General features: G+C 37.2%; 1 protein-coding gene and 1 long non-coding RNA gene across 3 annotated transcripts; one reads left to right on the top strand and one right to left on the bottom strand.

Annotated features, from left to right (window-relative positions):
* Window positions 1-54: 54 nt before the first annotated feature.
* LOC130692092 (uncharacterized) lies at window positions 55-2,916 on the bottom strand. Its single transcript, XR_009001348.2, has 7 exons — window positions 2,517-2,916; window positions 2,111-2,196; window positions 1,911-2,037; window positions 1,496-1,783; window positions 1,125-1,404; window positions 394-1,066; window positions 55-320 (listed from the first exon to the last, which is right to left on the bottom strand). It is a non-coding gene; the product is annotated as an uncharacterized LOC130692092 (long non-coding RNA).
* Window positions 2,917-6,350: 3,434 nt separating this feature from the next.
* Window positions 6,351-8,385, top strand: LOC130692059 (dynactin subunit 2-like). 2 transcript variants are annotated; one of them, XM_057515142.2, is made up of 10 exons: window positions 6,351-6,500; window positions 6,565-6,633; window positions 6,692-6,831; window positions 6,889-6,997; window positions 7,056-7,183; window positions 7,245-7,449; window positions 7,614-7,712; window positions 7,778-7,867; window positions 7,932-8,034; window positions 8,134-8,385. In XM_057515142.2, exons 1-10 carry the CDS (start codon window positions 6,465-6,467, stop codon window positions 8,304-8,306), a joined length of 1,152 nt encoding a protein of 383 aa, XP_057371125.1. In that variant the 5' UTR covers window positions 6,351-6,464; the 3' UTR covers window positions 8,307-8,385. The 2 variants fall into 2 exon arrangements, with proteins under 2 accessions (XP_057371125.1, XP_057371116.1); XM_057515133.2 differs by having other exon boundaries at window positions 7,242-7,449.
* Window positions 8,386-10,883: the final 2,498 nt, after the last annotated feature.

Genomic DNA, 10,883 nt, shown 5'->3' with positions numbered 1-10,883 from the left:
AATTCGTTCCGGTACTAAATTTTAGCGAAATTTGTTGTACTAGATTGATCAATGCAGTATTGCTTGAATGTATTGTCCAATATATAATCAACACAATGTACATGCGCTTGCTGAATCTAGCTCAAATGCGAAAAAGTCGGTAAATAATTCACACAATCAAAATAGCTATAAAAGTACAAAGAAAGAAGGTCAGCCAGCAAGAGGCAAAACAACGTTAAAAATCGGTAAGTAACCGAGAAGGCTGCTCATCACAAATTGAAATGCTGTACGGTAATTCACTAGATTGAGCTGCGAGGCACCCACATAATTTTTGTTTGTTCCTAATAATTTCGAGAGACCGCATTTAAGGCAAATTAGAAAGACTATGAAATCCTAGTTGAGACGAATACTAACCTGTTCGACTACTGCAGATACGTGCGTATGCAAATACGCCAAATTGTCACCTTCTGGTATTAGGGCTGTAGAACGAAGGACAATACACGAACGGGTTAATCGTAGCACCATTCAAATACAAGACGTCTCCATGGCAACTTGGAAGTCAATGGGCAATTTAAAAAAAACTGTGAATCACCCGATATGAGATGACGATGCTTAGCTTCCACTTCGATAACATGTTTATACATTTCTTTTGCTGCTTTAGCTGCAGTTTTGTCGGATGGTACGCGAGTGTCTTTAATCTCAAGAACATGTTTAGCTGAACTTCAAAAGAATAATAATCGGTAAACAATGTCGGTTATGCAATCGCGACACGGCATTTAAATAAACGTCTAAAACGCCATGCAAGTTCTTTTCGCCAACACTTTGAACTGTGCATACGGTAATGCATTCATAGTGCCTTCCTTTTCGTCGATATTCAATGAAATTTTTTTCATCAAGGTTTTTCTCCATGTATGATTCAGAGTAAGGCATTAACTGGCATTACGCGAACGAAATTTCGTGGAAATGCTTTGACGATTTTGTCAACAACATAATCCAAGAGTGGCCCTACTGTTATAACGCGGCGTGTTTCTTTGCAATCGTATCTTTTAACCTAAGCATATGAAACAGGAAGCGGAGGAACAGTTTCCTATTTGTTCAAAATAATTGCAATCAACTCACATGTACAGCAGATATGGCAGTACTACCGGGAGGTAGATAGAAGAGAGGCCTAAACCCTCTGACGATCCTAATTGTAAACTTGCATCGGAAAAACTTGCAATCTCCTTTCAATCTCTTGATGAACTACGCGTATGCTTTTTCCTTCTGAAAAAACTGCGTCGTGCTGATGTTGAAGAACGTCGTGATTAGTGATCTAAGTCAGCTAGACTTGAGTGTTGGAGAAGTTCTTCAATTTTATACTTGGAAGGTATGACACCGCAAAGGACTTTGTGACATTGTTATCAACAAGCCACGCTCTCCATAATCCTACAAGAACAAAATGGTAAAATGCATATTTTTTCTAGTCATTGGCAAACAGAAAATGTTCCCAATTATGTCAACAAAGAACGGAGATTACCTGGAACGCCATTAAACATGGCTTTATTGATATGAAAAACATCGTCTCGACGGAAGCCGAGTTCTATTTGTTCGTGGCTGTCGAACGCCATCATATAAACTGAGCTCGAACGTAAAAACTATCATCTGGTTGCACGGCAGTTTCTCGATAGCGCTCCATGTCATATTGAACAACGAGCGTCACCTTTTCAGTGGGTTTCGCTAGCTCGCACGCCGCTTGTTCAGACGTATAATCTCGTATGTTAACACTGTTGAACTCAAGAATTCGGTCACCACAACGCAAATCACCCTACGAAAACGGAAGTCGGTGAAATTTTCACTTTCAAGCTTTTGCAATCCACGACAGTAAAGGTTTGAATAAAAAAATTTTCATCCAAAGGAAAGTTTTTATAATGCATGTGACAAACGAAGCATACCTTAAAAGCTGGTAGGCCTAAATCCTTTTGGACGGCGTGAGTGAAAATTCCCACTGCGTTTCCACCAACCAAGCTAATCCCAAGACTGTGTACTTTCTTCGTCTCAAGAGGAACAAGACGCAGTTCCCTATCACGATCCCAACAGTCACATTATAGTAGTCGGAATTATTACTGAGGTTGGCCTTTTTAAAGTACAGTACCTAGAGCATGATGACGTGTAAGAGTGCCGTGAACTGAAGGAGGTCGAACTATTGAAGACAGAGATTCACTTCTACGATCGATCAACCTTTGAAACAAATCAACACTTAAAAAATTTATCAGAGAACAAAATACGAAAGGCAAAAACTAATTTGGCTGTAATTTTTAGATTGCGCAATATTTTAACGAGTATTCAATGGTACGGATATTCAAAGCAAGATACGGAAAAGAATATTTTACAATTTTGGAATACCAAAACATATTGTCTTTTCCATGAGAAAAAATAGGCAAATCCAGTCATACACTCAATGGATGAGTAGACGTGGACACAAGCATACAAACACTTCAGTCAAGACTGTGTTTTGCAGAGCAAAGAGATAGTAAGAAAACAAAAAACACAAAACATACCGATCAAATTGTGAGGTGTTCCATAACGACGCCGAAACTAGATCAATTGCGTCAGTTTTCGACTGCTTCCATTACCACTATTGTTGCTGTGATCTCGCGAATGCCGGGGGGAATTGCATGGTGTAGGTGATCCTGAGCGCGATTTGGATAGCTGGTGCGACCTTCCACCATTGCCGTCGTATTCGCTGCTCCAGCTTGTCACTGAAGGCGGCCCCATTAAATTCATTCCGTTCACCTCCTGTAATTCTTGATACGTTGTAGGATTGTACTGAAGTATCATTGTTATGGAATCTCCACATTGGTGAAAGACACAGGCGGTAAGCTAGTACGTGGCACTACGCATTTTTATGCCACAAACTTCTAAAAATTGATCGCCAACCTGCAGTTTAACTTTAGCGCAAACTAGATTGATGCTTCGAAGACAATATGACCAAGTGACCAATATTGACCAATATGACAAAGTGCGATAAAAGTAATAAATATTTCTCAATATTTTATAATAGGCTCGGGGTCAATATTTTAAAATAGGCTCTAGGCTTAGGTTCACACGAGCCAGACCTTCTGTAATCGCGATTCAATTTTAATCGCGATTTCGATTAAAATTTTAATTGGTGATCAAATAAAAAAAAACATTTTTGATTTCGATCATTTTTCGATTATTTAGTGATATCTATGAATAGTGACGAGACTTTTTAGTCAAGGGTCCTCTCATGGAAGTAAGCTTACCATAAAAAATACGAGATACTAATTTACCATGGAAAATAAATTTCTTACCGCTAGGCAGCGCCTAAAAACAATCGGAAAAATTATTTCTAACGAATCAATCTAAAATCAAATTTTAAAAAAATTATCACCATTTTTTTTTTTTTTGCGATTATCGCCCGAGAAATAATCGAACGGCAAGGCTGATACGAGCAATCCCAAAAACATCTTTTCGCGTGCTGAACGCGCTCCCACTGCCTGCGTTAGTGGCTGGAATACTCAACATGTCTCTCGTCATGTCTGACAATCAATGAAATTGATGCTCCATCATTAGTTACACTGATGTCGAATAAGGCGTCTCCACTGTTTGATAAGGCCGAACTTGTACGTTATTTGGCACCTGAAGAATCGAAATCTTTCCTGGATTTTGATATTCTTTTACGTGTCATAGTACTAGTTTAAACTAGTACAAGTGCAGCTAGTACGGAGAGACTACACGGCCAGTCAAACCCAAACAACAACCTCCAACCGCAGTCGAAAATGGCTAAGTTGAACCTACGGTTTGCCGATTTTTTTTCGACAAACCACGGTTGGCCTAGTCCCTAGTCACATTTCACCGTCAATCCTAGCATAGATATTTTTTGACCGCTGAACAGGAAACGCACAGGCAGCTGGACAGGACCGGAAAAGGTAGCTTAGCAAGAACAGCAAATCAACACAGTTTAAAATCCGAATTGTAGAAAACTAATTGCGGCAGATATCCCTATAGTCGATGAAAGCACTAAATTAGTTGTTAACCAACACAAGATTCAAAACACGAAGTTTTTGAAAAAAAATGGACGGGATTTTTGGTTGGATTTGCTTTCATACCTAATCGTCCTCATTTCTTCACAAACAGATGAGCTTTACTGCTGCCTTATTCAGCTTATATAGAAGTGTCTCCTGATTTGGATGGTTACATTAATGAGGACGGCATGCTGAATTTCTATGCTTCGAAAAGACTTTGATAGACTACTAGAATTTTGATGATTTCTATGTAGACATAAAATGGCTGGTGAGTCGACACAGTCGCAAAAAAATAGTCGAGGTATTCCCCACCTCCATTATCGCAAGCTCCCTTAAGTTCTTTTCGTTTATTTGCTTTTATTTTGTGTTGCATTTAGACTGAAATTGACACGAAGCGTCGGGCTCCAGCACCGGTTTCTGACACAAAGCAAGCTTTTTACTTGCCAAGGCTGCCGAAGTGGAAGACATGTTGTGATAGGATATTGTAACGACAGCAAACGTCGGCCTTTGCAAAAAAAAAAAACCCGAAGAGCTACGGCACTGTCTGGTAACCAAAATGTCACTGGAAGGTTATCATGCAACTAACCTAGGCATCGACTGAGTTCATCGGAACTCGAAAAACGCCCATTATGGATGGATACAAAGGGAGGCCACACAGCCAAATCGGGGTCAGTTTCTTCCGCGTCACAAGCGTTGCAGTAAAGTTTATTAGATTTTTTTTATTAAAAAAGTTTCTAGATTCTCACTCTACTCTAGACCATAGCTAACCATTTTGTAAACTGTTTTCTTTACCTTTCAAATAAACCGCATTGACCGCGATTCATCTCTTACAATATCGCCAATTGTGATGAAAGTGCTGTTGAGTAAACCGCTCGGAATTATACAAATCTGAAAAGACACGGAATCTGATATCGATAACGGGAACGGGGATAATGACGAAGAGGGAAAAAGTTACTTTTCTGTTGGTCACGATTAACCTCTTCGAATCGGAAACTAGATATCTTCTGGTGTATCCGTCTTGTAAGCCCCTCCTTGTATCACCCGAGACTCTTGGGAGAGTAATCGCTGACCGATATATCTTCCATTGGGAGGGCGAGAAAAATCCAATGTCGTGTACCCGATACAGGAATGGTCCATCAGGGATAAAATTGAAACCAGACTAGCCGTTTGGCTTATAAGAACCATGCGATTGAAATTAATTTAAGGTAGAAAAAGAGGTTAAGAAAATATATATGATTTAGCATTTAAAAAAATTAAAAACAAGCATTAGCTATGACAGGATTTTAATTTTGAAATAGAGGAGGGTGGGCGCAAATGGAAAGCTAGACAATTGAAACAAAAATTCTACCACTCGACGTATGACAGGAATTAATTTTTAAAAATTTGAGATAACAGGAATTAGGGTGGTTTATTTTTAGAAAAAAAATTAGAGGCTTTAGACTCTAAAAGTTTTCAACAAGTAACTATCCGATTTTTGTGTTATCCGTGTTTTTTAACTATCCGTGTTTTGTGTCCCTGTTTGGAACGGTCACGTCTAGGCTTGTCTTCCTCTCACGTTAAAATACAGTTCAATTAGAATATTTTAACAATTCATTTTTCATCTTCATTAAAATCCCCCCCCCCCCGTTACTTTCTCTCTGCCACTCTTCACATGCACGTAGAGTGCCGCACAAATGGGGATAGATCGGGAATGAAGTGGACGTAATCCTGGTTCTTTTTACATTGAAAACATGTACACTGGGCAATTTGTACAGTTTTTGAGAAAATTTTAATAGCCTTTTTAATCATTGTTCGTGAGCCGTTCAACGAAATAAGCGATTTGTGTGTGTGTTATTTTTTGTGAGTTTATACAAATAGCTCTTTACTTTGGATAGCGCATAAAGTTACTTGAATGGTAAGCTAATTCAGTACTAAGAACATTTGATCTCTAACATAAAATCTGTTAGCTGCGTAGGCTAAATAACTAGGCTATCCAGTTTCACATGGTTTCACTTTGGCGAGTGATATGTGCAGTATTGCGGAATGAAAAACGTTTCCATTTGACGATACGTCCTCTGTTGGTTCGCTTTTAGCACAGAAAAGTAGACGAGATATAAAAATTTCTTTTGAAGGAGTCCACTAGCTAAATTTCACCCATGCACTTAGAATCACCAGGCTTAGTACTTTCGGTCGCAAATTTGACTGCTGTTTTATAGGGCACCGGAAGCCACTTCATTCTTTGCTGATCGATGGCAAGACTCAGCCGCATCAATTTCTTGTCATCGGATTTGCAGATACAGCAAATCTTTCCACGACATCTATTGGCCAAATGTAAAAACGAATGATGTGTTGAACTGTTATGTCAAAACCAACAAATTGCCTTGCCTATAGTTCCATCCCCTTCTCCGTTGTGTGACGGAAATTTCCTTGCGATAGATTTGATTTTTCTCGTCGCTGTTCATTCTCAACTGTATTTAAAACATGGCAGACCCAAAATACGCTGCATTACCTGGAATAGTAAAATACAATTTTTGAACTTGCTTATCTGATATATGGGTGTAATAAACAGGTATTTTATTAGGCGTACGACCAGCCTGATTACTATGAATCCGAAGATGTGTGTGAATCTTTTTCCAATCCCATAAGTCAAGTAAGATAAAATGGTGCACATTTATGTATATGTCATAACAAATAACAATTCAATTTAGGATCAGAGTGATTGTGTTGAAAACCTTAATACCAATGTAATGGAATCATTTACTAAATTTAAAGGGTGTTGGTTGTTGTCCCAAAAAGCAGACTTTTCAGGAAAAATTGGTGTGAAACATAATTTGGGATATACTTCTTGGTAATTTTGTGAATTAGTATTTTTCCTGTTCTGAAACATTTCTATGCATCTCTGTAGGAATGGGCCCTATGAGTTGCAAGCAGAAGGTGAAAAAGAATCTCCAATTCAGAAGTTAAATCGTTTGAAATGTGAAGTCAGCGAACTACAACAGGAAATCGAACACTCAGTAACTATCAGTACAATTTAGAAGTTTGCCACAATGATCATATTTGTTTTTTTTATAGCACACTAACTCTGAGGAATTTGGTGACCCACAGAGCTTAGCTATGCAGGTTACGTTCCTTCAAAAGCAGTTAATGGATATTAAAATTGATGAAAGTGAGTTCCCTAAAACAGAGGTTACTACTAAAAGGTACTAAAGTAAAGAGATTATGGCAGTTTCTTAATGCAACATTAGCCAAATTTTTTAGTAGGTTAATCTTTGATGATTTAGAAAGGGTTGGAAAGACAGTCCCTGATACTTTAGACCAAGGAACTTCTACATTGGATAAGTCAAAAATTGTTTATCAACTGCAGTTCAAGCCGCAACAAATTAAACTGGATCTTGCTTCGAGGGAAGCTAATATGCTGCAGAGGCTTGAAAAACTTGAAAGTTTATTTGGAGTCCCAGATAAAATGGTGACTAATTCTCAATTATTAAGATATTTTCTTTAAGTGCAGGAAAGCCATGACACATTATTGTACAACTTTTAAAAGAACATATCTTTACGAAATTCTTCAGTGGGAATTATTTGCTTGCAATAGCATAGATATGATGTTTTGCTTGATTATCATATTTTCAGAACCAACTATGTGCAGAAACAGGGCAAAAATCTGTGAGTGATGCTATTAGATCAATTTGTTCAAAGGTAGCTCTGTTAGAACCAACTCATTTAGATCAGGTACTATTTTAAAACCTTTTTTGAATATTTCGTGAATGCATCAATTTTTTTCTTTTGTTCATTAGGTTGAAAGTAGGCTAACTGTTCTAATGCAAAAACTAAATGTTATAACAAAACAACATGGAAATGTTGAAGATTCCAGTTTGTCAGGGATGGTATGTATTGTCAGGATAATCTCTTTGTTTACAGGCATTTAACTGCAGAAAACCATTTATACAGGTTAAAGAGCTATATGAAATGGTGAAGCAACTAGAGCCATTACTGTTACTTTTGCCTTCAATTGTTGATCGATTGTCATCTCTTAAAGTACTTCATGACAGAGGTAATCTTTTCCCGCCAATAAAATCTTATTTTGTTATGAACGTTTATATATGTATATATATATTTTTTTTTTTTTTTTTTTTTTTTTTTTACATTTAAGCTGTCAACTTTTCGCAAACGGTCAGCCAAGTGGAAAATATGCAAACAAATTTAGACATAGCTATCCAGGATCAACTTCAATTGTTAACTAATGTCCAGGAAGGACTATCAATGAACATGCAAGCAATGAAAATGTCTGTCCAGAAATTAGATGATAAGTTATCAAGCAAATGAATTTAAAAATTTACCGCTAAGTCATAAATTGCTTTGATTTGTTGTGTGAAATCTATCATAAATAACCGGTAAAGGGCAAGCCTATTTAATTATTCAATTTACTCCTGCTTTTTAAAATGTTTTAAATCAAATAGTTTTCATTTCCTGTACAAGTATTTTTATTTTTCATTTCCGAATGTGTTCTAAAAAGCTAAAAATGTTTAGCCGAACTTCCGTGTCACCAGTCTTATGATCGTATGGTAGTTGACCGTGCCCAGACAATACCAAAATACGCCCATATATAAATGCGGTGTGCTGAATGGGGACGGATGGTTTGTAACTTACGGGTACAATATATAAGGATTGGTACCGATAAGCTGTAAACCATGTTACAGCACTAGCTTACCTTTAAAAATAAATTACTAAAGTAAACTAAACTAAATTGAGCAAGGCGGGGATGACATGGATGATTACTTCCTCACCGGGGCGCGGCGGAGTGAGATTCGGGGTGTCCAGGTTGCCGCAAAATCATTTCTAAAGTTTGTGGCTTGAATGGCATCGTATTTCAAATTGAGGTTTCTAGTTCACGGTGTTAACTCCTAGGTTTGCTAGTGGTCTGTGACCCTTAATTTTGACGCGTTTTATCACCATATTATTATCTGGTTGATACGGGAGTAATTCATGGAAGTTCATCACAAAAATTTAATTTAAAGTTCTAAACTAAACAGTGTATGTGAAACTAGTGTTTGAGATGATTAAGTGCTTAGTAGTTGGATGTTCAACAGGCAGCAAGTCTAACAAAAAAAATCATGTCAATCAATAATATGAATTGTTACTGTATTTTTGTATGGCCTCATTTCTTAAAAGAAAAATAATTAAAGAAAACAATTTAATAAAGAATCAACTAGCATATTGTAGCGAATAAATAAAACATCGGTTCGCTTGTCGTTAGTCGATTTCTCCCGCGATAGGCCATTCAACTGCGAGTCTCGGAGTTTAAGAATTCCATATAGGAAAACCAACGGCACAATCTTGGAATACGTTTTCGATATGGAACTTCAACCATGTTCAACCGATGGCACGAACATGGAATACATTTTCGATATCGAACGTTAGCCATTTCGCAAGTATGCGCCAATCCCACGAAAAAATATCCTGGTGGTTCATTAAGCTAACACGGAAAAACCATAATATTTTCTTTCCCAACCCTTACAGGGGGGAGGCTAAGAAACGAAACTGGATTACTATAGCTTTCTGAATGCTTTTATTTTCGTGATAACATATACCATACATGGAATATAAGTGTATGTAGACATTGACATTACAGCAAGTAGAATAAACACATCGCTATTGGAAGTTGTCCTAGTATGGTTGTGATTAAAAATTAAATCATGTTCTAAAACTCTGGGGGAAATCAATATCTATCCTTGAGATTCAACCTAGTGTTTAAAAGCCTGAAATTGCCAATGCCCAACGGGATAAAAATAATAGCTATACCGATTGTTTGTTTTTTACACTTTTCTCAATAAAATCAAAATTTGAAAAAAAAACTGATACAAAAAAAGAGGATCAAACATAGGCGAAGGATTTATATGTAAATGGGGGTAATTCTACTAAAAGAAAAGTTGTGATCGTGTTGAAAACAGTAAACATATAGAATAAATTCTTGGAAACAGCAAAGCATGCAAGTGATACAGTCCTATTCGAGGGTTGGCGACTCCAAGATAAAACGTATCGAGCCTCCGAAATTTTGCTAGGTCGCATTCGGTGATTCAGAACGAAATGTACGAAATTCAAATACGTCTCTTAAATCTTCGCAACATTTTGGAACAGCAGCCAACCCTTCGATTCTATTAAACAATGCTATTAGACAAAACCTGCTTGTAATCAAACTCAAAAGGATTTCATATGATATAGATATAGAATTTGTGTGATGGCGAATAGAATGGAACATAGGCTCTCGACGTTTTCTTATGCAAAGCCCAATGCCCATTAACATATACGCACAGAGATAACATGACTTGTCGACGTTACTTGTTTCGTTTCGCAAGAATGTCATGGTATGCGTAAAATAAAACGGAAAGTTCTTTCCTTCTAGGAGACAGTTATTCCGACTAAAAATACGCAAAATTTGACAACTGAGATTCTTTAACCAAATAATAATAAAGCCAAGTTTAGATAGATTTCCTTTACTGTTAAATTATTTCAATGTAGTCCGTTAGCGAATTGTAGGCAATTTCGCTGTATTTAATCTTCATTGGAACTAACTTTTTTTTCTGGGCTAAAAATTTTTTTGTAAGGGTACAAACAAGACAAAAAAATTTAAGGATAAACTCTTTTATTCTACCCTACCGTAACATATGTACATGTACGGAGTTATAGTAGTCTAAAAAATGGCAAGCCCATTTTTCTGCCCCAGCAACGTAACTCCATAGAGGTAAAAAAAACTTGGAAAATATATCGTTAAAGATTTGTACGAAAAAGTCTCAGTTGCCAAATTCGCCGATTTCGGAGCTGTCACAGCTAAGGAGTAAGGATGCCTCTGTGGATGCAGGGTTTAAGTTGGAACGTATACTTGGTTAAACTGTTGATTCCGAC

The sequence above is a fragment of the Daphnia carinata genome, chromosome 1, assembly GCF_022539665.2.
Source record: "Daphnia carinata strain CSIRO-1 chromosome 1, CSIRO_AGI_Dcar_HiC_V3, whole genome shotgun sequence".
Classification (NCBI taxonomy): domain Eukaryota; kingdom Metazoa; phylum Arthropoda; class Branchiopoda; order Diplostraca; family Daphniidae; genus Daphnia; species Daphnia carinata.
This window is presented reverse-complemented; position numbering and strand designations above follow the sequence as displayed.